The 26955-nt window shown below is 40.3% G+C and overlaps 1 protein-coding gene and 1 pseudogene across 1 annotated transcript in view; one reads left to right on the top strand and one right to left on the bottom strand.

The window, feature by feature from the left end:
* The first annotated feature begins 4304 nt into the window (after positions 1-4304).
* SESN3 (sestrin 3) overlaps positions 4305-26955 on the top strand; it is an 81470-nt gene continuing 58819 nt past the window's right edge. The window contains exon 1 of the mRNA XM_005909098.3: positions 4305-4653. Coding sequence (XP_005909160.2) covers positions 4576-4653 — 78 coding nt within the window. The 5' untranslated portion in view covers positions 4305-4575. The remainder of the gene's footprint in view (positions 4654-26955) is intronic.
* LOC138990963 (rRNA-processing protein FCF1 homolog pseudogene) lies at positions 18874-19616 on the bottom strand (annotated as a pseudogene).

The raw sequence follows: 26955 nt of genomic DNA, 5'->3' as shown, positions 1-26955 counted from the left end.
GTCAGTAGAATGAGAATATCTAGAGAAGTAAACAATTTCAAGTCCAAAAGTCACAGCATGTTATTAACACAGTATCTTCTTTCAAAAGTGCTGAACATAAAAATGTGCCCAACCCTCTCTCCCTATACCCTTGGTTTGTGGTAAGAGCTTTCATTTTATAAGAGAGATAGCAAGCCTCAGTCATGATCATGATGTTCAGTGTCAAGAAAGACTTGGTGACAGGTAAGGACATGAATCCAATCTCTGCTTTGCAGCAATAGTCATTCTGAACCATTCAATTCACAGATATGTGTTGGGATCCTTTTGTAAGATCCGGTAGCTATTATTAGAGATTAAAAAGAGATGACCTAGACTTACAGTATATTGAGGAAAATCAGAGTGAAAACTCCATATTTTCTCCAAGATTTTTAAAACATTTCTCTTAAAATGGGTTGAGCTAGGAGCTGGAAGTGAATAAGTGAATGCAGTCCATTCCCTGCCCTACAGGCGTTCACAGTCTAATGAGAAAATAGAATCTGAACCAGTCATATCAGTATTCAGTTTGATGCTAAGGAAAAAGTATAGGAAAGGATGCTTTGACAAATGCTTAATCTACCAAGAAATCTCTCCCCTCTATGCTTATTCGTTGAGTGTGTGAGTGCGCACGTGTGCACTCAAATTGCGTCCAACTCTTCAGGACCCATGGACTGTAGACCATCAGGCTCCTCTATCTATGGGATTTCCCAGGCAAGAATACTGGAGTGGGTTGCCATTTGCTGCTCCAGGGGATCTTCCTGACCCAGAGATTGAACCTGGGTCTCCCCCATTGGCAGGCAGGTTCTTTACCACTGAGCCACCTGGGAAGCCCTCTTATGGTGAGTTGAGTGCAAATTGGTTAAATCTTTTCACAAAACCTTTTAGTACATTATATCAAGAGTCTTAAAACATATTCACATCCTTCTGGTTAGAAATTTCATATCTAGGAATCAAAGATGCTGCCAGAAACTTACATGTAAGGAAGTTTATCAGATTATTATTTATAATCATGAGAAATGGGAAATAATCTACATGTTCCATGATGGAGTAATGGTTAAATAATTTATGGTACATCCAAGCCATGTGATTTTATGTACGACTAGGGGAAAAAAAGGTCACACTTGAAAAAATAGTTCAAAACAAGCAAAAATTATTTTTAAACAGTGTAAAATGTTTAACGAAGTATCATTCTCTATTGGTAAATAAAACCTTAAGAAAGGAATGCTCAATATTGGTTGTTAATTTTCACCGCTGTCTTACTTTCCTGAAGTTCTTTCTTGTTTTAGACAACCAGACAACAAAAGGGGTGGGGTTTTTCCTTGCTCTGAACGAAGTTCAAAGAATGGGCTTTTGTTTCCTTCTCTGTAACTAACATGAGGTCAAAGATTTGCAAGTCACTTATTTTCTAAGTCACAGTCTCCTAGTATCCAGGCTGGCTGGGAAAGAAAAAGAGGCCAGGTAAGGGATGGAAAAGAAAGGAAGAGTCCAGAAGCTGAACATTACCCAGAGAGCTGAGAAGAAGGATGATAGAATTGAGGGTGTGAGAACCGGAGGAAAGGACGGTCATTGTGTATTGAGAATGAGTTACTGGATTGGAAAGTTCAGAGGTGGGACACAAACACATATATTGTGGCTCAATAGAAGAAATATTACACATACATGGTGATTCAATAAGAGAAATGTTACATGGTTGACTGCCAAATAAATGACAGTGTAGACAATTAATTTTATAAAATTTTGGAGGAGAGGGGCATCATTTGGTCACATACATGTACATGACCATGGATCAATGAAGAGATTTTTCTAAAACCTCCTTTTAGCAATCTCTGTTAGAAGGTATAATTGTATGAAGCTGGCCTCTCTTTTCCTGCCTCTCTGGGTTATTGAATAACTTAAGGGACTTCACTGTGAAAGAATTTTAGCTATTAAATAAAAGGAAAGGATATAAAAAGTATATGATAGAAAATAATTTGAAGCTAAAATATTGTTTGAGAAAATTCAATCTCTGCACAAAAATTCATTTCATCCTTTAATTTCAACTTGCCTTTAAAATGTATTCACATAAAATCTGCTTTCCAAGCCAGGAATATAACTCAAGAAATGTACCACTAAATGGGGACACATATGTGTTTCAGTTCTTAGGACAACTGTGCCTTCCTAACTTTCTCCCTGGATTTCTTGGTTCTCTGCATTGAAGTGTATGTAAGTCATTTCTCCCTCTGCGGAATCTTCTTTTTTAGTTTCTTCTAACAGAATGTCATACACCTTCCCCACGCCATTGCTCTCCTAGGCTGTATAAATCCACACAACACCAAGAGAACTTTAGCTATCACTAAACTTTAGCTATCATTTAACTTTAGTTAAATGGATCAACACATTTACCCCACCACATCATTTAGACCCTTTGGGGATTTTCCAGTCTATTTTAATCTATTTAAACCTGACACTGGCAGATTTCCATTTCCTTTGTTCCTTGTGTAGACTTGGTTTATGCTCGTTGGTCTCTAAAAGGGACAGAGAGGGGGCAGCTGTCGAAAAATGAGGAGACTGGCAGTTTTAACCACAGAATTTGGTCTGATAGCTTTGATATGCTAAACTTGCTAGCTCCTCCAAGTGTACCTTTCTGATTTTGCATCACAACACCACACTGAATCCCTAAGGCAACCAGGGTAGTTTTTTAAATTAAAAAAGAAAGGAAAGAAAAGAAAGAAATGCAAACCAGTGAAATCATTCGTGTAAATCATCTCCACAGATTCATTCTGCCAACTGCAGGCCTTCACGGATCCTCGTACGCTAGCGACCTTTAAGAAAAGCAGAAGCCGAGAATACTGATCGCGTTCTCCAGCCCGAAAACAGGTGATGTCATAACGCACAGTCTTATGTGGTTTCAGCCAGGGCTGGGTGGGGAGCTGGGGTTCCAGTGTGCACGGAACTCGGCTCCAGTGGGCAGAGCAATCTCTGGGGCCCGGAGTACGCCGGGGAGCGTCCGGCACCAACCAGGCTCTCGCTCGGCACCTGCCTTTGTTCTCACAGGGGAGCAGGTTTCGGGGTGTCTCACGTCGGAACCCGCCTTCAACCAGCATGAGCGCGGCTAGCCCCTCCGGAGACCTTACTCTCCCACTTGTCCGTCCCCCCCACACCCTGCCAGCCTGAGTTTCCCCCAGTTACATCTGCTTTCTCTCCCCAGAACGTGAACACCAAAATCCTGAATTCATTTGTAGCTTTGCAAGAGGCAGGTCTAGCCCAAGAGCTTTAAATGGCAATTTGTTCTCTGAAGCTTCGTTCCCAGGCAGGGCTCCGAGCTCTGCGTTTATCTAACCAGCCGCCCCAGAAGGACTTTGGGGTGGAAGACAAACCCGTCTCTTTGGCCTTGTCGAGCTGGACAAATAAAAGAATTTTCGTTGCTGAGAGACTACGACGAGAAGGGGCTTTAGATGGAGGAGGAAACCGCTAACCCACAGGTTTTGAGTCTTTTGTTTCCCTCTAACCGACTAATGGTGTAAATGTACTTAGACATCTATCCCCCACCCGCTGCCGAAGCTTTAGGTAACTGGTCTTTTGCAAAACAAGGATAAGCGATGCATAAAGTTCTTTGCGATCCTTGGCTGTCAACTGCTACAGGACTGCAGTCTTCTTTCCAGCTAAGATTCTGGGTAAGAAAGAGAAAGCCTAACCACTGCCCTGGTGGATCGGTATGAACGTTTTAGCTCCCCCCACCCCCACCGTCTTTCTCAAGAAATTGGGAAACATTTAGTTGAATCTTAGACCCTCTAGCGAACTCTAGCTCCCAGCTATTTATCTCATCCCCTCCCCATTTCTGCAGGGACCTAGCGCAGGGGCTGTGTCTGGCCTTAGGGGAGGGGCTGGGTTTCACGGGGTTATTTGCATGTGACACACCCTCTTCCCCCTATTGGCGGAGCGGCACAAACTCGGTTCCCTCCCACCCGGCTACCGAACTAACCCGCCGTCTCCCTGCAGTTCAGAGCCTCGGAGACAAACTTAACTTGCCCGGAGATTCGAGGCGTCCTCGGCGCCTGTGATTGGCCGGTGCCACGCCCAGCCGACAGCAGCCGCTCATTGGCTGCAGGCTGGCGCCGGGGGGCGTGGCCGGGGCGGCCCGATTGGCGGGAGGGGGCGGTGCCGGGGCGCGGAGGTGGTGAAGGCGCTGAGGCGGCGGGGGCGGGGCCGCGCGGAGGCGCTGAGGCGCTGCGGCGGCGGCGGCGGTGGCGGCGGCGGCGGCGGCGGCGGCTGGTCCTGGCCGGGCGGGGGCGGGGGTCTGCGGGATGGGGGCGGGCGGGACGACGCGCCGCTGAGGAGCCGCCGCCGCCGTCTCCGCCGTCGCTCCGGCAGCCGCCGCGGGGGTCGCTGCGGGCAGCCGCCCGCTCTCCGGCCGTCGCCCCCCCGTCCCGTCCTCCCGCCCCGAGGAGGCTGAGGCTAGAAGCGCGGCCTGCGGGGCGTGTGTGGGGGACAGTCTGGGCCCCGCAGCGGCGCGGGCGGCCGCAGTGACAGCCCGGCCCCGGCCCGCCGCCCGCCCGCGGTGCCCGCGCGCCCGCAGCCGCGATGAACCGCGGCGGCAGCAGTCCGTCGGCCGCCGCCAGCTACCTGCTCTGTACCAACTGCCGGAAAGTGCTGCGGAAGGTACGGGCTCGGCCCGGGGCCATCCCCGAGGGGCGCTTCCTGCCCGCGGCGGCCGAGGGACCCCGGGGCCTCTCCGCCGGACCCCCAGAAGGGGGCCTGAGCCGCGAACGGAGGCTCTAGCCTGCTGGGCTTTTGATTCCTGCCGGGGCAGCGCTTGGCCCCCGGGGCTGGGGGCTTGGGGGACGGCGGTTTGGGGGTGCTTACAGTCTGTCCCTCCGTTCACCTAGCTACCTTGCCTCCCCTCCCCCCCCCCATTCCCGCTCCTCGGGCGGAGGGGTGACGGACCTGTTCGGTCCTCCTCCCGGTGTTCTGGGTGCAAGTCGGTGTGAAATCAGAACTGGTCTGGTCCAGAGGAACCTGGCTTCCTCTCGGCTGCGCCTAACTCCTGCGGGTGTTGTTTTTATTTATTTCGGTTTTACTTCTGCACGCTCTACCCGAATACTCTTCTCTTTTTTTAACCTTCTTTTTGATGGTCGTCTTGTGGCTCCGGGTCGATCCCGAAAGAAACTGGTAAAGCAGCTTGAACTTTATGCCCATGGGAACCGCTGTTCGACGTTACGGTTCCTCAGGCTGGGACTGGGGGAGGTGGAGACGAGGGTGGACGTGAATTGTCCCTTTTTAGCGCTTACCACCCCCCCCATCCCCCGTTCTCCCCCAACCCCCGCACCCCGGTGTTGATCCAGAAAAATCAGACGCGCAGTTTATTACTTCCCAGAGTGATTGAGAGAAAGTTTACTCCAGTTTTGTTTAGCTCACTTGGTTTAATCGCTCCGTTAAGGGTTGGGGCGGGGGCGGGGGCGGGGGGTGCAGTATGAAAAGACGTCGCTTTAGACCGAGAAAAGCTTTTAATCAGACTTTAACAGCCGCCATTGGGTTATATTATAATTAGCTTATTCTTCTCGAGACTATTTTTACATTTCATTAAGTGGAAACAGTAGTTGAGGTGCTTCTGTTTGTCCAGTACAAATGAATTAAAATTGCTGAGCTGTGCAAATGCGTCGGGACTGAAAGGCTAAGATGAATACGGCACCGTTTTTAGTCAATTTCTTTAACTACAGTTCAATTGAGATTGTTCTTTCTATATTAAAAAAAAGAAAGAAACATGTAAGTAAGCAAGCTCAAATATTTGCGCTCTTTGTCCAAAAACTGTTTTTCTTCCTCTGTGGGTCAGGCCAAGTGCCAATCAAAGTTGTTTTTCAAGCCTCTTTTCCCTGCAGTAGAGCCGCTGCTTTTTTTCTCCCCAGTTTTATTTGAGAGCATGAAGAAAGCAAAGGGATTGCATATTTAAAGTTAATCAAACAGTTAAATGTGCCTTAAATTGTGTTTATCGGGTATGTTTTTCTTGAAACAGATTTTTATTAAATGTGCATGTTGAGTATGTGCAGTTATTTTTTTCCATAAACTCTGGGATCAAATTACAGTTGATACTTGCTCAGCTCATTGTAGGGCAGCTTGTGAGAAATGTAAAGGATCAGAAGTGCAGAGCAGCTTAGTTGAATGTTAACTCTTTCATTTCTGGGCCAGATGTCATCTGAACTTAGCTTTTTTAAAAATGATGATGATGATGATTTTCCAGCTTTAAAAGTGATGTTATGTCTTTAATATGAAAAAAAAAAAGTTTTTTGAGACACACAAAAAACAGCTTTTTTTTTTTTAACTGAATAAGGTGGGGGGGGGAAGACCTGTATTAACTTGGAATTTTTTTTTTTTTAATGATTCTGGCAATTTGGTAGACTAATAAAATGTTTGGAGGTAGTATTAAATTTCAAAATCTGTTTTTCTTTTGAGAGAAACAAGGCTATGATCCATGACATTTTGCTACCTTTCAAGACATCTTTTTATCTTTCTCTTGTGAACATCGTTCAGTCGCGTCTGACTCTTTGCAACTCTTTGTGAACTATACAGTCTATTGAATTCTCTAGGCCAGAATATTGAAGTGGGTAGCCTTTTGCCTTCTCCAAGGGATCTTCCCAACCCAGGGATCGAACCGGGGTCTCTTGCATTGCAGAGGGATTCTTTAGCTTTTAAGAAATTATTTCTTTTTACCTAGAAGGAAAACATCCTTCTATTATTAAAAGAAAGAATATATGGAAAATGAATATTCACCATTTTCATATCTTATAATTGCTGTGCACATCTATGCCAATTTCCAGTTTTTAGTAACTCTAAGGTATTTAATATTGATTCATGCAGTAGCATGAAATAACTTTAGATGGAAATGGGATTGTTTGAGCCAGTTATGACATGACTTGGCAACATTTGTAGCTTTTTAAGAGTGCCTTAAGTGCTCTTAAAAGATATCAAGTGTTTAGCATTTTAAATTCTTTATCATTCTAAAAATAGCATGTAAGACTTTTCTAATAAAGAAATGGGCTTTTTTTTTTTTGATAGAAAGTATATAACTCTAAGCAAAATTCATCTGTAACTCTCAAAATGGGATTATCTGGATTTATCTTGTGTTTTCCACTTAATATTAAGTGTTCAGTAATAACCATGTGAGTCACAGCATTTTGAATTTTAGTTCAGTGTAGTTCATGATGGAAGAATGAAACTCATGCATACCCAGTGTGAATTACTCTTTACTGTATAATCCTCACTAATGATGGGGAAAGAGTCACTTTTATTTATGTAGCATGAGGCCTTTTTGTCTAAGTGGCTTAATTTGTTGCCATGTATTGATTTTGAGGGGGAACTTAAAAAAGAACTGGATTCTCCATCAAAGTAAATGATTTGGTTCAACCCAATATCTGAAAATTGAATTCTTTGTTTTATGAGAATCACATTTATTCTTATAAGTACCTTTATAATTTTGATTCAGTATCTTCCAAAAAAAGAGAGACTTCTTCAAGTATTGCATATACCTAATTTGGTAACCTTAGGTCAGTGGGAAGAATGGAGAGGTAAACCAGATAGGTAAAGAAATGAAGAAACAAAACTCTCTTCAAATCTATAACTCCTAATTGTTCTGACTTGCTCTGTTATCAATGAAATAATTCAATAAAGTTTTTGATAAAAAAGGAAATGCTTCTATTTACTTTGAAAAAGTTGATGAGTTCCGAAGTGTATATGTTTTGCTTGAAGAAATTCCACTGACAACTAGATAACATTTCAAAGTGGCGTGCCAATCTACATTAAGAAAGGTAGGTAACTGTCAACCCACACATCCTCCAGTAAATAAAAGGGGATATATGACAATGTATTTTGAGTGTTGAGCAGTTAGTGCTACTGAAGTGAATAAAACTCTGCACATTATGTTAAAAGGGTTTAACATTTTAAAATGCTTAATATGTTTAGGTAGTTCCAGTGATTTTTGTTGTTGGATATTGTACTTTTTCCACTTTGCTTATATATCCATTTATTTTTGACAATTTTTTGATAGTTTTATGAGTGAAGAGACTGGGAAAATAAAATGAGAAATATTAGTTTAAGCCATATGAACCTTATTTTTATAGTCAAAATTGTCAGTTAATGGCAGTTTTATATGGTTCAACCAAAAGAGTGGTATTGCTTTGACTGTGAAATAGTAATCATACTTATTAATCAGGTTTCTTATATACATTTTTTGGATTGTCAAAGTAGGTTTTAGTTTTATCTCAAAATGAGCCAAGTGGAGAGCAAGCAAGTGAATTTATGACAGCAAGTCATTATGCAGTGGTTTTCAGACTGCTTTTTATGGAGCCCTATGATGCTTCAGTGGGAGAAGGCAATGACACCCCACTCTAGTACTCTTGCCTGTAAAGTCCCATGGACGGAGAAGCCTGGTAGGCTGCAGTCCATGGGGTCTCGAAGAGTCAGACAGGACTCAGCGACTTCCCTTTCACTTTTCACTTTCATGCATTGGAGAAGGAAATGGCAACCCACTCCAGTGTTCTTGCCTGGAGAATTCCAAGGACGGTGGAGCCTGGTGGGCTGCCGTCAATGGGGTCGCACAGAGTCGGACACAACTGAAGCAACTTAGCAGCAGCAGCAGCATGATGCTTCAGTATTCGAAAATGTTTGAGTTGGATTAAATTTTAAGTACAAAATTACAGCTACCCAAGATCATTCATTACAAGACTACTCTTGTGCAGGCCTTGACACATTTGTTCTGTTCACTTTGTACATGTATTTGAACACTTTTGCTAATAAGACATTGATGAGAAAGACTCTCATTGATTATGAAGGCACAGGCCTTTAGAAAAACCTTCCTCTACATATCTGCTCATGATCAATTTTCTTTTGTGAGAACACAAACTTATTATCAGTAGTTGTTAGTTTATAATTAAACACTTATAAAAGCCCTTTAGTGTATTTATGTGTCTCACAGTTCAGGTTCAATATAAGATTTCATTTATAAAAGGGATGGTACTGCTTCCACAGCCTCTCCACCACCAGATAAATTGTTGTTGTTTAGTCATTAAGTCGTGTCCTGCTCTTTGCAACCCTTTGTAGCCCACCAGGCTCCTCTGTCTATGGGATTTCCCAGGCAAGAATACTGGAGTGCGTTGATTGACATTTTCTTCTCCAGGGGATCTTCTCGACCCAGGGATCAAACCCAGGTCTTCTGCTTGGCAGGTGGACTCTACTACAGAGCCACCAGGGAAGACCCCACCAAATAAATTGCTAAAATATAACTACAAATATAGTAACACTGGAAGTCACAAGATATGCTCATCCTTAGGTCTCTGACAGGTCTGTGAGTATTGGGTAACTTAGTTAACTTCTTGGAGTCTAGTTTTCTCTGGAAAATGTAGATCCTTTCTACTTGCCTTGCTGTTTGCTGCATAGCTAGAGAGAGGTAATGTGTGTTAAAGTACTTTGTAAACCATAAGGTACAACTACGAATATAAGAAGGACAAGCCTATGTGTTTTCCCTATTCCTAGAGTAGGACCTTTGTATGTTTTGGCAATATATATCAATACATACTGAGTAATTTGGTTAGTCTTCACTTTTCTGTCTTATCTAATTATTGTCTGCAAATGAGAGGTAATGACATTATGCTTTTAATTAGGGTGATCAACTACTAATTTTTATTTGCATATTTATATTTGTATTCTACCCCTCCCTTTCCTTAAATGATTAATGTGTTTCTGGTATTTCAAATTTAAAAATTGCCTTTTGGACACTTCAGCAGATGAGGGAAATTGGTATTTGATTTGAAAAGACTTAAGAGTTAAGGAAGATTGTGCTTACTAGAATTTGGGGCAAATCTAGGATAAAGCAAAGAATGGTTAACTTTTAATTTAGGAGAAGAGCTAGGGAAATAAAATGCATTAACCTTTTTCTCCCCATGTCTTTATCTTCTTTTTCCCCTTTGAACGGACTGGATTATAACTTACGTTTGTGTAGACCTTGGCTTCCCTAGTAGCTCAGTTGGTAAAGAATCCGCCTGCAATGCAGGAGACCCCAGTTCAATTCCTGGGTCGGGAAGATCTCCTGGAGAAGGGATAATCTACCCGCTCCAGTATTCTTGGACTTCCCTTGTGGCTCAGCTGCTAAAGAATCTGCCTGCAATGCAGGAGACCTGGGTTTGATCCCTGGGCTGGAAAGATCCCCTGGAGAAGGGAAAGGCTACCCACCCCAGTATTCTGCCCTGGATAATGCCATGGACACGACTGAGAGACTTTCACTTTTCACAATTTTTACAGTGCTTTCACATTATCAGTTGGTTCTCACAAACTGAGAAAATTTAAGAGGAATGGACTCTGTCATGCAACTAGTATAAAGTCCATTTAATTTTTAATATGCCTCTAATAAAACTACGTTCGAATTGTCCCCTGCAGTATTGATGCTATCAGGGAACGTCCATCCCAGCTCTGCCAGCTTTAGCATCTGTGGAATGCTTAAAGTCCTGAAACTCTCCAGGTAATAATAGTCAGAAATTTGACTTTTAGCCACTCTTTGACACATGACTGCAGATCAACTGGAGGGGAAGGAGAAGAGTTAGTTGGCTATTTTTATTATCTCTTTAACTGTTGTTTGGTTAATTCTTGAATGATATAAAGCAGCAAATCTCAAATACAGTCTTCAGACCTTGGGAGTATCCAGAACCATTTCAGAGGGTCTGGGAAGTCAAAACTTTTTTTATGATCTTGTGTGTATGTGTGTGTGTGTGCGTGTGCGTGCACACGTGCATGCATGTGTACGCTCAGTTGATCAGTCATTTCTGACTCTGTGGCCCCATGGACTGTAGCCCATCAGACTCCTCTGTCCATGGGATTTTCCAGGCAAGAATACTGGAGCAGGTTGCCATTTACTACTCCAGCAGATCTTCCCAACTCAGGGATTGAACATGTCTGTTGCGTCTTTTGCATTGGCAGGTGGATTATTTACTACTAGTACCCCCTGGGAGGCCCTTTTATGATCATACAAGACTTTATAGCTTTTTTTCACTGTGTAAAAGCAATGGATGTAAAACTGTACTGGCCCCTTAGAATAAGTAAAGGTAGTGGCACCCAACAGTAATCACTGTTAAATTTTGTTAAACCCTGATCCTTGAGTGATGAGAAGTATACTAGGTGTTTTTACTGCACAGCGGTCTAGGATTTGTGTAGTTGTTTCAGTTGCAGGCCAAACTAGCCACTTTTAAAATGAACCCCATTTTTACTTAACACCTGTCAGGCTGACTTTAGTTTTTCAAAATCGTGCATGGGTAAAAGATCCATTCAAAGTACAAGATAGACAAATGAATTTTAAGATAGGAAGTTAAGTTTACTGGTTGGGGTTAAGAGTCCACATTGCAGCTAACCTTTCAGAAGTTCTGCTTGTCGAGTTTTGGTGTAGTATCAAAGCAGAACATTCACAATTATCTTTTGCATCATCCAACTACATATCTGTGTGAGACAAGATTTTCCTTACATACCTTCAATCAAAACCTATCACAACAGATTGAATATAGAAGAGATATGAAATCTAGCTGTCTTATTTTAAATAGACATTGAAGAGATTTGCAAAAATGTTTTTTAAGGTGTTTTTAAGTGTGGAGGAGTTCCAAGACCAAAACTTTTGAGAACTGCTGAGTCAGTTCCTGGCAGCAACATATGATGCATATGCATGTAATTCTCTGGAGTGACTATGGGAGAAATAAAAGGCTAATACCACTGGCAGAAAGCATAGATAAACCCAACCCAGCCATCTCTGTTCTATGTGGGACTCACTTCCAGATGCTGCCTAGCACTTGTCAGTGATACACTAGAAGCTTCTCTAATACCACAGTACAGATGGTCCTTGATTGAGGACGGTTCAGTACAGTTTTTGTGGTGCAAAGGTGATTGGAAAAAAACTGGAAAAGATTGAATGCAGAAGGACAAGGGGGTGGCAGAGGATGAGAAGGTTAGATAGCATACTGACTCAATGGACATGAATCTGAGCAAACTCCTTGTGATAGTGGAGGACAGGAGTCTGGAAAGCTGCAGTCCATGGGGTCACAAAGATTTGGATAGGACTTAGTGACTGAACAGCAACAAAATGTGGTAGACTTTCAGTAGAAACTGTATCTTTGAATTTTGAGCTTTGATCTTTTCTTGAGATAGCCATATGTTTTATGATGCACTGAGTGGAGTTCCAGGTCTGCCATGTGATCATAAACTAACCAACTCACTGTGCAACGTTTTCAGACCCATACAGCCATTCTGTTTTTCACCTGCAGTACAGTGTCTGATAAATTACGTGAGATATTTAACACTATTATAAAACAGGCTTTGTGTTAGCTGATTTTGCCCAACTGTAGACTCAGATGATTGTTCTAAGCACATTGAAGATAGGCTAGGTATATTAAATGCATTTTTGACTTATAATATTTTTCAACTTGCAGTGAGTTTATTGGGATGTATCCCAATAAATGGAGTAAAAGCTTAGACTAGCTAGAGATGATCTTTCTCTAAGTTTTGTGAGCATCCTTTTACCTGGTAGAAACCAAAGATGGACAAAAACAAAGTTCTTTGGCTCTAAAGAAATGTTCTGCTTAGTATTTACTATGCAACAAGCAAAGAATGGTCAGATCCAAAGATAATGGCCATTGTGCTCTAATTGGTCGGTTTTTGGCTGGAGAGGAAATAAAGGCCCTGAGTAGCAAGGTTAGCCTACTTTTCTTGAAAGCCGAGAAGTGTGGGAGAAGCAATACAGAAGAAGGGAAAAGAATCAGAAGAAAGAGGTGTATCAGTGTAGACAACTGATAACTAGATTGCTTCAATAAAGAAAAAGAAAACCACTACAGTAATAGGAGATAGGACAGCTCTAAATGTGGAAGTCCCTAAATATTGCAGCCTGCTAAGGTATAGTGCATTTTCTATTTAGGGTGTGGGTGTGGGGGTGTGATTGGGCGGTTGGTTTACACTGTACACAAAGCTATGGCAGCTGTAATTCAGTGTGGTCTTGAAGGCATGGGCGTGAGGATCTACCTGATTAGATCTGGTAAGGCCTACAAATGATTACCAGTAGCTGACCTGTCCCTTTTAGGCATCACTGTGGTGGGAGTAGGGATAGAAGGAGGAGGTGGAATTCATAATATATAATACATACATTGCCAAACCAAGACATTTAGTCCTGTGTTGCATAACAGTTACCTTAAATCTATAAGTAGCTGCATTATAAACTATTTGAAAATATCTGTCCTGTCCCATCTAAGGGCTTCCCAGGTGGCACAGTGGTAAAGAATCTGCCTGCCAGTGCAGGAGATGTGAGTTCAACCCCTGGGTTGGGAAAATGCCCAGGAGTAGGAAATGGCAACCCACCCCAGTCTTCTTGCCTGGAGAATTCCATAGACAGAGGAGCCTGGTGGGCTATAGTCCATAAGTTACAAAGAATTGAACACAGCTGAACAACTGGGCACACACACACACATACCATCTAAACCTACAATTAACATGTAGAATTTCTATTTGTTGCTCAAAAGTTTTCTTCAAAACTCTTGTGACATCTCCAAAAAGTCTTTCCTAATCTTCAAATTCTTTTTTTCTTCTGTGGTCTGGACTGCCATGCTGCTCAAGTATACTGCATTTGTTGTATTTTGTGTGTGTGTATATATATATATATGTATATTTCCTCTACTGGGTTGCCTCTTATTTGTGATATAGTTATTGGAAAGCTTGTTTTTAGCAAATATTGGCAGTACATTTATATTGGATACAGTATAATCTAAGAAAATGACAATTATTTTTCTCATTTTCCAGGATATGTCTATTCTTTGTAGCCATACTTTGCCCTCTTTATTAATAAGGTTTATCTGAACACTTTGAGAATTTTAATAACAGAAGTTGAAATTTTCTATTTGTTGCTCAAAAGTTTTCTTCAAAACTCTTGTGACATCTCCACTTTGAGAAGTTGTGACCATGGTCATTTTTGTGACCATGAGAATGTTTCTATTAAATATCATACCCCTTTTTGGAGGGAGTCAGGATGTTAATTCACTAAGAGGATCAGGACACAGCCCTTAGGGACTGGTTCTTCTCAGAAATGTGAAATGGTGATTGCTTTGATGGGGACACATCCCGCACCTCCTGGAGTCAGCTGGAGCTCTCTCAGAGAAGGCTGTTTTAGAGGTATGATCTTAAAACCTCAAGCTTCACAGCAAGTCTTCTCCTGGGGTTTGTTTCACTGGATAATTCTGGCTAAGCCTTTCCCTCTCCTACCACCCTCCCCACCAGGAGTCTTTTACTTTGGGATATTCCAGAGTTGGCTGTGATCTCTTCATCCAGCAGGCAGTCCCTTGGCAACTGTGAACCAGAGACTTGTTTTTGGCCTGGACTACCCTTTAGCTAGCCTTTGCTTTTTAGATCCTCCCAGAAGTCGTTTGTTGGTCTATGGAACAAAATATTGACTGCCACTTAAGGAGCACATGAATATTACAGGTTATTCAACAGTGGGTTGAAACACCTTGAATTTTGCTGCTCAAAGTTAGTAAGGAATGACAGGCATTTTGCCTATGTTTCACAAAGAATGTATTGAACATATCCTGTGTATAACAAGTATGGCCATAAAACTGGCTGACTAGAGCCATATTATTTCTTGTAACAGGGATTTCTTAAAGTATAGCTTTGAACTACTTGTACTAGAGGTATATGTTTTCATTTCTAGATTTATATTTTATTTTTGCATCTTCCTATGTTGCGAAGATGGAACTTGGCACTTAAATATCTGTTTCTTTATATGCAGAATTTAAAAGGTCAAATTTACCTCACTAGGAACTAAAACCAGATTTTGTGGAAGATTATGATAATTACCTGAGACTGTAACTCTTAGTTTTGAAATATATTTTTAATATCAACAACAATAATAGCTTCTATTGAATCTCTCGTATGTGCAGTGGACTGTGCTAAGTCTTTAAGCCCTACGTGTGTATTACAGTTAATTGTCACAACAAACCCATAAAGAATTATTACTCATACGTTATGGATGAAGAAACTGGAACTCAGAGAACCTTGGTTACTTGCTTAAGATCATAGTACCAATAAGTGGCAGGCTCAGGATTTGAAACCAGTCTGACTCCAAAACCTGGCTTTTATACACCTATAAACCCTGTATTCCCTTATCCTCCACATGTTTTCCTTATCTACAAGACTCAGAAAATGTAAAAATTAACAAAACTTAATAGAACTTGGTTACTAAGAGATTACTAGGAGTGAGTTCAAGTTCGGATATTTTCTACTTTAATTTTACATGAAAAATGTAAATTTTTCTCTATAAGGTTAAATTGAGGTCAAACAGTTTTGACCTATCTACTTTGCTATTTTATCTATGTAAATCTGTTGTTAATCGTGTGACCATTCTTTCCTAATCCCAGGATATATTTTTCCTAATTTCCTACCAAACTTTGATCCACTCCTTTTGCCAACCAGCCATTCATTAGTTCACTAATACTGATTCATTCAATACTGCTACGATGTCTGTGACAAAAGATGCTGTCTAGGAGCATTTTGAGCTTAAGTATTGTATCTCTTAAAGAGGACCTCTAAGAAACTGTCTCACTTTTTGGTAAACTTTTTGCAGTAAAGAGTTAATCTACAGAGATAAGTAGCATGAACGTTTATTCCTGCTATTCATTTTGGCTTTTTGTGTTAAGGAAAAAATGATGATTATAAAAAAAGCAAAGAAACCCTAGGACTTTATCCTTCCCCTACCATTATCCCTACAATACTGTGTCTCCAGAAGAATTTTTTAGTTTTACAAAGGGTTTATGTTAGGGAGGGGGTATGTGGGAAGATGTGGTTTTGCTATTTCTTAGTTGACACTCTGAGAATTTTCCATAGAAACACAGTAAGATATCTAATTTAGTTCCAGAGGACTATTAATATAACTAGTATATTCAATAGGCTTTTACTGTTGAGGCAAGAAACCTAACCACTAGAGGTAACATCGTTTCCAGGGAAAAAAATACATTGTGAAATCTAAGTAAATGCTTCACAGGAGCTATCTTTCCTAATTTGTGTGCTTAACACCAAGAAGGTTAATGATTTAGTATGTTGACTCTGAGGATATTTTTGGCTATTGGTTGTTGTGTCTCATAAGAAAGCTGTGTTAATGCAGTTTTATCCAACATTCAAGTAACAGTTGATGGGAGGGATAAAAATTGGGTGATAATCAGAGTGTTGAGATAACCAAGGGCCACCATCAAGCTTGCCCATTTTTACTCACTTTGTACTCAGTCAGACTGGACCAGAATGGTTCATTACAAGCTGGGTGGCATATGCTGGCATATGGTATGGCATATCACTACCTGCTGCTGCTGCTAAGTCACTTCCGACCCTGTGCGACCCCATAGATGGCAGCCCACCAGACTCCCCCATCCCTGGGATTCTCCAGGCAAGAACACTGGAGTGGGTTGCCATTTCCTTCTCCAATACGTGAAAGTGAAAAGTGAAAGTGAAGTCCCTCAGTCGTCCTGACCCTCAGCGACCCCATGGACTGAAGCCTTCCAGGCTCCTCCGTCCATGGGATTTTCCAGGCAAGAGTACTGGAGTGGGGTGCCATTGCATTCTCCTATCACTACCTACTGATGTCTTTAAAGTAATATAAATGAAACAAATAATTTTAACTCCCAAGAAAGTTTCCTTTTTATTTGCGATTAGGAATGTAATATGTGTATCTTAATTCTTTTGGTGTAAACAAAGAAAACAAATTACGCCAGCAAATTTACTCCACTCAGAAAGAATTAAAAAATCAGTGAGCTATAGGTATCTTAGCACTAAACTCCAAGTAGTGTTCAAATTCTTTTATCAAAGCTTTTTTGTTTAATATATTACTTGAAATTAATGAATTCTCAGCTGAAGTGTGGAATCCTATTTATAGGATTGTGTTATAGTTTTTTTTTAAATATGACAATATAGTTAATAATCTTGTGATATATTATTTTATATTGTATAGCTATTAAAATGACTACAAGGTCCTGGTTCTAATATTCTTTATGCAAATATTGAGTACTCAAAGTTAACATGAACTTATAAACATTTTTTTGACTATGCAAGAGAACTATTTAGTATTCAGTGCCGTTAAAATGAGGGAAAATATTTATTTTGGCAAATAACAATGTAGAAACAATTGTCCTTTTTTGGTTAAAATGTATGGATTGCCATTTTACACTTATTCTAGGTCTCACTGATATTACTGTTTAATGGCTTCCATATTCTTAAGCAGGCAAGATATATAAAAGCTGTAAACATTTAGAAACCATTCACATACTTTGTGAATATCTTTCATGTATTTGTTCATTCAAAAGACATTAAGTTTGCTTGCCTCTTAGACACAGAAAAAGCACAAAGGGAGCACATGAGGGTTCTTGCCTAAGCAGTGTGATCATTTGCGTCAAACCTCTGGATCTCACAAAGACATCCTCAAGATTATGCCCCTTACTTGGTAGATAGTATAGATCAGGGTTTGGCAACTTTTTCTACAAAGAGGTGGGTAGTAAGCACTGGAGGCTTGCTGGTCTAGAGTAAGGCCTACATAGCTCTCTTTGTGACAGCTACTCAGATCTGCCTCTGCACTGTGAAACCAACCATAGACATGACTGAGAATGAATGGATGTGACTTTATTCCAATACAGCTTTATTTAGGGGTCTTGAAATTTTTATTTTATATAATTTTGACATTGTAAACCTTCTTTTGACTTTTTTCCCAATTATTTACAAATATAAACCTCATGCTTAGCACTCAAGCAGTAGAGGGGGAGAGGGGGCTTCTCTGATAGCTCAGTTGATAAAGAATCCCCCTGCAATGCAGGAGACCCCAGTTTGATTCCTGGGTCAGAAGATCCACTGGAGAAGGAATAGGCTACCCACTCCAGTATTCTTGGGCTTCCCTTTTGGCTCAGCGGATAAAGAATCCACCTGCAATGCAGGAGACCTGGGTTCAATCTCTGGGTTGGGAATAACCCCTGGAAAGGCTACCTACTCCAGTATTCTGGCCTGGAGAATTCCATGGACTGTACAATCCATGGGGTCACAAAGAGTCGGACATGACTAAGTGACTTTCACTTCACACATAGTAGCAAAACAGATGGCAGGCCAGATTTAGGCAGCAGTTAGGAGTTTGCTGACCTCTTGGTATAGAGTTAGTACACGGAATTTTTGCATCACTTCGTTAGGTGACCTTTCTGAATTGTGCTTTGCTTACTATTAAAATATCAATAGTAATAGGACCTATTAAAGTATTTTTCTATGTATTCTATCATAGGTCTACTTTCACTGGTGTACAAAATTAATCAGAAGCCAACTATGTTATAAGCACTACCATTTGTAAAATCATGTAACTGGGATGACCTGCCTATTTAGTACCTAGAAAGATAGCATGAAATTTGGATGGATCCACATCTGTAGATATTGAATATACTTGAAAGCATATTTGTCAGGTCAGTTGGCATCTGTCAACAGTGCTGTGTACCTGTTTTAAAGTTGTCACACCTTGTTTGAATTCAGTGCAAGTGCTCTTATATATTACAGAGGCTTAAATCTTAATTTTAGGTACATTTCAAGAGTTTTCCAAAATCTAATTTGAGTTGTTTGGATTGATATGTCTTAATGCATAACTAATTAAGAATCTCTTTTTGTGCTGGTCAGAAAACCCGTGTTAGGATCTCAGAGCTCTGTTAACTCTTACTATCTTTGAGGTCTCACATAAAGAGCGTATATGGTAACTCCATAGACGTTCCTTACGACTACAAACTGGCAGTACAGTTTTTTTTTTTTTTTTTAACATTAAAAAGTATATTTAACTGTAACTCAGCTCATTATAGAGCAAGTGGGTGAGTGCAATAGTAATTCACACTATAGCATGTTTAATGAACTTGCAAAAGAGAAAACAGGTCAAAGGAAGGTGGACAAAGTTTCCCTTTTCATTAGAACCGAGGGGCTCCGTAATCATCTGGCATCCGCTCAATGTTGTACCTATGGTTAGAAATGTACATGATGGGAACTCCAGGGATCTTCCGGATTCTTCGTTTAAGGTCCCGGTCAACTGTGGCCACAATGTAACACTTGTGCTGAGTTACTCTTTGTACTAAGCAGTCATCTGCATAGGTTCCTTTGTGTGTACACAGTAATCGTTCAAATCTTGGATCCTTGGCAATCCTTAAAGCCACTCTATATTTCTGCCCCAATTTCTCAATTTCAGCCATTACACAGTCAGTTATACAAGGGATACACTTGGCATACAGACAGTCCATCATTGACTGCACTAAGTCCAGTTTGGCCTTAATGGAAAAGTTGATAAAGTTGGTATCGACCAGGATGTGGTAAGGTGGGCCCAGCTGTGTGTTATATTGGAAGAATAAGCAGGAAGGGTGTTGGGGGACTTCTCTTTCCTTGAGTGCACTGGGATCTTTCTTTTCTTTCTTTTTCGGTTTTAATCTATCCTTTTCTTTAAGCCTCTGATCTCTGAGACTAAGCATTCGCTTCATGGTCGCATACTTCCGTGTTTTCTTTTGCTTCCCCATGTTCACGCCGCGCTCTTGTTTCTTCCGGAATCACCGGCGGCGCGGCTCGTTTACTAGCTGTAAAACTAGTTTTTATAGTAAATAATTAAATATAAAAATATAAAAACTGTAGTTTTTATAGTAAATAATTTTAAAGTGTTGACCTCATTGTCTTATTCCATTAAAGTCCTGATTCCCTACCTACCTTCCACAAACATGCACAGAGTGACACTTGAGAAAAATACATGGTCCATAGCTGACAAGGGTGGTATCTGAGTGCAGTGATACCTGAATGTTGGTGTTGGAGGCTGTGTGAGGGGAGGATGATTCTGTCAAAACAGAACCCTTCTATGGTGAGTGGAAGTGATGACTGTCAATAATTTAAGCATGGAAAATCATTAGCTATTCAGAATACTTATTATGGAGATGAACTTAAAAAAATTTTCACACTGAGCATTTGATCAGTGAATATAGTATTGACACCATTTATCCAAATCACACATTTTAGAAGCATCAGTATGTGATGTTTTCCGTGGTTGAGATCTATTGATACCCACGGCAATGACCCAGCCAGTGTCGTGGGCAAGATTCAAACCCTGGTCAGTCAATCAGAGTTTTCATTGAAATGATGATTGGTAATGTGTCCTTCACACTTTTAGTAATGTGTCCTTCAAACTAAATCTGATAGAGAGTTCTCTTGACCAGCCCTTGTTACAATTGCTTGGTTATGATTATATACAGGAGAATTAAATTACATAACCCATGTATTGATATAAAATGATCATTCTGATTCTTTTATCTTATGAAGTAATCCTGAATCTTATGCACTTGATTAAAAAAAAAAACAAATTTCCGTAATGTCTAAGCAGCCATTAATGGAAAATATTTTACTTTTAATTGATGTTAAACTTCTAATGGTAAGTACATGACGTCTATATGTTTTTCTGTTTCTTCCTTTATTAATGGTCTGTACTAAAGATTCTGCAGGGAATGTATTTGCCACAATGGTGAATGGAAAGAACTGAAAATTAATGACTACCTGGATGATAGCTTCATTTAACTTCAGATATTTATAGAAGCTGTTTCTTACTGAGAAACTGAGGATCCTGCCACCAGTGTGCTATAGGGTGTTGCGTCTTTTAGAGTGCCAGTAAAATTTGAATCTTATGTGGCAGTGTGCATTTAGTAACTTTAGCTTTTAACAAACCACTGTGTTACCTTTTCTGAAAGGTACTCTAATGTCATAAAAATGAAGTAATTTGTCCTCTAGAACTCCGGACTTGTCCATCACTTTTTTTGTTCAGTGACAGGTATGCTTTTCATGACCATAAAAAAGGAGAGGAGCACATTGTTACTATAAAAAGGTCTTTTCTTTTTATTCTATCTTTATAGTCATTTTAATGCATTTTAGTGTTTATGGGTAATTAACTGTCTGACAGAGCTGTAGAGCACGTGAAAACTAAAATATAAAGTGCTGTCCAAGGCATTATTAGAGATGGGTAAAGCATGTGGTACATTGAAGGATAACCAAAGTAGCAACAAACCCAAACCTAGATTATCTCCTAAGTGCTGCTGCTGCTACTAAGTCACTGCAGTTGTGTCCGACTCTGTGTCCGACATAGACTGTGTCTGTGTCTGTCGTCTGTGTCTGATCCCACAGACGGCGGCCCGCCAGGCTCCCCCGTCCCTGGGATTCTCCAGACAAGAACACTGGGGTGGGTTGCCAACTAGATAAACCCAAATGCCAACAGTAACAGTGTCACAGAAGGAACAAGTCCGTTTTCATATTAATTGTGCCTGCCTCAGTGTCTCTGTCTATATCCATGATGTCTTTCATTACATTAAAATGAGACACAAAGAAAAATATATATATATAATGTGTTGTCAGTTGTGGATCAATCAATCCAAGATCAAAGATTTCTAAAATGAAGATGTAAATCAGTGGAAAAGTTACACTGGACTCACAGAAACTCAATACACATACATTTTTCTGGAACCTATGTAATTGGCATAATTGGCTTGCAGTTATTTCTAAGAAAAATTTACATTCAAGTACTAAGTTCCTCTGCATGATTTAATAGTAGATACTTGTTTTTCTAGGATTCACAGGGAACACAAGCTATTTATTGCTGGTCAGGGGTTTATTTTCCTGAATGTCACTGTAACCTCACAGCAGTTATCCAGCCACTAGATAGCAATTTTTAGGAATTAACATAGTCTTGATTGAATGAATAGCCTCTCCAAATTGCTGTGATTAACTGTTTTTCCCCAGGGACTGAAGATGTTGTTCTATTTAAAATAGTTCATTTGGGGAAAGATTGAAGTATTTTATTAATAAGGAATAACTTCTCTAGTCTGAGAAGTTTGTTTAAGGTCTATGACAATGGTTCTTAAAGGGTGATCTTGGAACCAGCAGTATCAGCATCACCTGGGACTTTTGTTAGAAATACAGATTCTTGGACCCCATCCCAGACCTGCTGAATTAGAAATTCTGGAGGAGGGACCCATCAATCTGGATTTGAATAAGACCCTCAGGTGATCATGAAGCACTCTTGGACTGAAAATTGCTAATCTAGGATTAATAACTAAATACTTCTGCAAATTAAAATTTATATATCCATTTTATGTTCAGTATGTGTTATCAATTATTTGAGAAATATCATAAAAGGAAGAAATTGTTTCCAATTAAGTCAATACTAAATCTCTACTTTTTAGAGATAATAATGATAAGTACCAGCTCGAAAATCAGTAAGATTTCTTTTGCCTTTTTAAAAAATATAGATTTCAGACTTTTAGGTACAATATTCTCTCACCTTGAGAAAAATATATCATTATATTGTTGCCAGATACTGAATTCTAAGAAAAAAAAAGATGGATTTTGTAAACTTGTTTATGACTGAAATCAAGTGAAAATATCTCTTGGAATCCCTCCTCTACATAAAAATAAGTGTTTTAGTGCTAACATTGGTAGACTCTGATGGGTTTTACCATCTTCAGTTACTTTTATTTCAAGGAAGATTGATGTTTTATTTTCATGGAAAATAAAATTATCTTGAATGTCTTTTCTTAAATAGAAGGAAAAATGACTATTTTTGTCTCCAAGACAGATTTAAAATAGGCACATTTTTTAAATAGTTTTGAGTCTCTTAGACAAGATTAAATATGTATATGAATTATGAATATATATATTTTTTTACTTGTAAACTGGTAGCTTACTCTTCAATTACAAATGGGATGTCTGGAAGCCTGAAAATTAAAGCAAACTTAAGGAATTATACATGGGCCCTAGCTAGATGAAAAGAATAAAAAAGATTACCCTTTGAAAAGGAAAGATCATTTCAGTTAGTTGCAGTTCTATCTAGGATAGTGAATATAAGAAATTTTATTTTGCTATCTGGTTGCATCTAATTTTGAGGAAATGGAGTTTTCCTCATACTTTCTCTGCTTTTAGTACTAAAATTTAACCTGTGTTGATCTTACTCAGGAAGAGTAATGGACCATATTAAATTGTCCCTTCCTACCCCACTCCCAAATTTTTCTATGCTGCCTGCCCAAGAAGCATTTTTACTGACTTAATTCTCAACCATGGAGAGTGATGCTTTTTTATTGACCACTTTTTTATCCTCCTTCTGTGAGGAAAGGACTAATATAGTACCTTAAATAGAACTGTCTCCATGGCAATGGCCAGTCAGCTTTTGACTCTGAGACTTATATAAAAGGAAATTTTAAAAGGCATTTTCATGGTCTAAAATAGCAGTACAGCAAAAGTAAGGTATGAGAATATTTCCTGTCAGTTCTTGCATGACTGATTAAGCTAACATATCTTTTTTTCACATAGCACTTTTTGTCTGAATATTTCAAATGCTATAGAATGATTCCTTCACTTAATTAATGAATGATAATCATTATCTTCAGATTAATAGAAAATTTGAGGAGCTGAGGTCCAAGATTAGAATTGGGACCCTGAGAGAAAAAATTTGCCTAGGACTGGCTGTAATTTTATTCTCATAAGGAATAAAAATACTGACTAAATTATGAGCCATTCTTGATTATATTTAAACCGAATTATCTCTGGAACACTGGAAGCAATGACAAGATTAAAAACAAAAGTTTAACAAATTATGCGATTTTTTTTTCTAACCAGTTCCTACAATTTGGGATTTTGGGGTTACTTCTCTTGTTAAAGACACCCTTGGCAACTTGCCACCCTTGTTACCTCTTGTGTCCACACCCACTGAAGAGGAAAAGCCCTATAGTTCTCACCACTAGGCCACCTAGCCTTCAGGAAATGTCGGTCAGTGTGCGGTGTATTAGAGGCTAAGGAAAAAGACCACATTATCCTTTGTAATCTTTTGTCCTTTACTATATTCATTTCCTCCTTGATTAAGCCTTATCTAACTATGGGATTAATTTCCAGCTGAATCATCTCTCAAAAGTTCAGTTCAGTGGCTCAGTCATGTCAGACTCTGTGACCCCATGGACTGCAGCACGCCAGGCTTCCTGATCCATCACCAACTCCCAGAATGTGCTCAAACTCATGTCCATCGAGTCGCTGATGCCATCCAACCATCTCATCCTCTGTTGTCCCCTTCTCCTCCTGCCTTCAATCTTTCCAAGCATCAGAGTATCTTCCATTGAGTTGGCTCTTCGCATCAGGTGGCCAAAGTATTCGAACTTCAGCATCAGTCCTTCCAAAGAATATTCAGGACTGATTTTCTTTAGGATTGCCTGGTTTGATCTCCTTGCAGTCCAAGGGACTCTCAAGAGTCTCCTCCAACACCACAGTTCAAAAGTATCAATTCTTTGGCACTCACTCTTCTTTATGGTCCAACTCTCACATCCATACATAACTGCTGGAAAAACCATACCTTTGATTGTATGGATCTTTGTCGGCAAAGTAATGTTTTGCCGGGGACCAGCCCCGGCTGATCCAGGGTACTCGAAGGAGAGACGGCGTCGGCGAGGGTCAGGATACGATAGTTTCAATTAGATATTAATTAGAGATATAAAGAGTAATAGAATAAGGATAGCTCAGTAGGAAAATTCAGTGGAGAAAAGAGGCTGAGTAGCTTGGTTTACGCGGGGACCAATAAAACTTCAAGACAAGAAGCTTGCACCACTTACGTAGGCCGCAGGCGTCCTTCCGTTCTCCCGAGGGAGAGGAGACACTGAGGCCTCCCCGGTCGGATCTTAGAAGCCCAGGCAAAATTAGTAAGCTTGGTGGGTTCCACGCTCCAGATGGAGACTCAGCCAGAAGGAGAGAGAGACATGGGGAGACCAGTATTTTGAGAAACTGATCCCAATTCTTTATTTTCCAGAGTCTGTTTTTATACACTAAGATGTTATACAAAAGTCACGTGGGGACAGCAGTCCTGACTTTTATTAAAGTCAGGTGCTTCACACAAATGTATACAGAGGTCTTAGGGGTGTTACATCATCTTCTGGCCAGGGGGGCCTGCTGACAATTTACGACCCTCTCCTTGTGACAGCGGTCAGTCAATCAGGACACTTATTTCTCCAGGGCTGATTATTCTCAAAACAGACGCCACCCAAATAAAGTTACACTCCTACAGGGTGAGGGTGTAGTGGGTTTTAGTTAAGGAAAGAATTTACTTAGCCTAAGGTCTAACGTGATTAATATCAAAGGTCAATTCTATATATTCATTAATGTGTGTAAGGGCAGGGGATATGGAGACTTAGCAACAAACATTGGCTCAACAAATGAAAAACCCTTCACCAACACAATTTCTAATTAGCCCATTATACTTATACTAATAGTTTTCTAACTTTTCTAAGGAACCTGTTTTTAGAAGGTTTAAAGCATCTCGTGCCTCTCACGGTTGGGAGGCTGTGAGCAATCACATGTGGCCGGACGAGCCTGTCAGGCAGGCCAGAGAACCTTCAGAGGAGTTTGTAGGTTAAAACACTCTTGTCACACCCAAGAGTTTTTATTGACTGGAGCTCTAGGTTAACTCCTTCTCCGAAAGAGGTGGTGGGGGACAGCCCCCCGTAAAGTCAGAGGTGTAGGTAAGAGCACAAAGTAGTAAAGTAGGCAGGCTCTGGTTATGGGGGTAGATGCTCGAGGATTTCCAGGGGGACTCCTGAGGCTCGATCCCGCCTTTGCGTATGTCGAGCCTCCTTCCTCATGACCTTTGCCATGGGCGGAGTACCTCACTCTGGCCCCCAACAATGTTTCTGCTTTTTAATACGTTGTTTAGGTTGGTTATAGCTTTTCTTCCAAGGAGCAAGCATCTTTTAATTTCAGTCACCATCTGCAGTGATTTTGGAGCCCAAGAAAATAAAGTCTGTCACGTTTCCATGGTTTCCTCATTTCTTTGTTATGAAGTGATGGGACTGGATGCCATGACGTTTGTTTTTTGAATGTTGAGTTTTAGGCCAGCTTTTTCACTCTCCTCTTTGACTTTCATCAAGAAGTTCTTTATTTCCTCTTCACTTTCTGTCATAAGGGTGGTGTCATCTGCATATCTGAGCTTGTTGACATTTCTCCCAGCAATCTTGATTCCAGCTTGTGCTTCATCCAGTCTGGCATTTGACATGGTGTACTCTGCACATAAGTTAAACAAGCAGGGTGACAATATACAGCCTTGACTACTCCTTTCCCAACTTGGAATCAGTCTGTTGTTACATGTCCAGTTCTAACTTGCTACTTGACCTGCATACAGATGTCTCAGGAGGCAAGTCAGGTAGTCTTGTATTTCCATTTCAATGAAGCAGAAGTAGATGTTTTTTTGGAACTCTCTTGCTTTTTCGATGATCCAATGGTTGTTGGCAATTGCTCTCTGATTCCTCTGCCTTTTCTAAATCCAGCTTGAAATCTGGAAGTTCTCTGTTCTCATATTGTTGAAGCCTGGCTTGGAGAATTTTGAGCATTGCTTTGCTAGCATGTGAGATGAGTGCAGTTGTGTGGTAGTTGGAACATTCTTTGGCTTTGCCTTTCTTTGGGATTGAAATGAAAACTGACCTTTTCCAGTCCTGTGACCACAGCTGTGTTTTCCCAATTTGCTGGCATATTGAGTGCAGCACTTTCACAGCATCATCATTTTGGAGTTGAAATAGCTTAGCTGGAATTCCATCACCTCTACTAGCTTGTTCGTAGTGATGCATCCTAAGCCCCACTTGACTTTGCACTCCTGGATGTCTGACTTTAGGTGAGTGATCACACCATTGGGGTTATCTGGTCATAAGATCTTTTTTTGCATACAGGTTTCTTTTTTGTAGGATATCATCAGTAAATACTTAATACTCTGATGTTATTATTAAGAAGGGAGTTGATTAAAATCGGTGGCATAAGTACCATGGAATAGTGGACAACGCTTAGGATGTGTTGACATGAACTGATGTCCATAATAGATTACTGAGTGGAAAAGACCTTTTTAAATGATATTAAGTTTTTTTA

The sequence above is a fragment of the Bos mutus genome, chromosome 15, assembly GCF_027580195.1.
Source record: "Bos mutus isolate GX-2022 chromosome 15, NWIPB_WYAK_1.1, whole genome shotgun sequence".
In the NCBI taxonomy this organism is placed as follows: domain Eukaryota; kingdom Metazoa; phylum Chordata; class Mammalia; order Artiodactyla; family Bovidae; genus Bos; species Bos mutus.
Note: the sequence above shows the minus strand (reverse complement) of the source record. Positions and strands in the feature narration are given on the sequence as shown.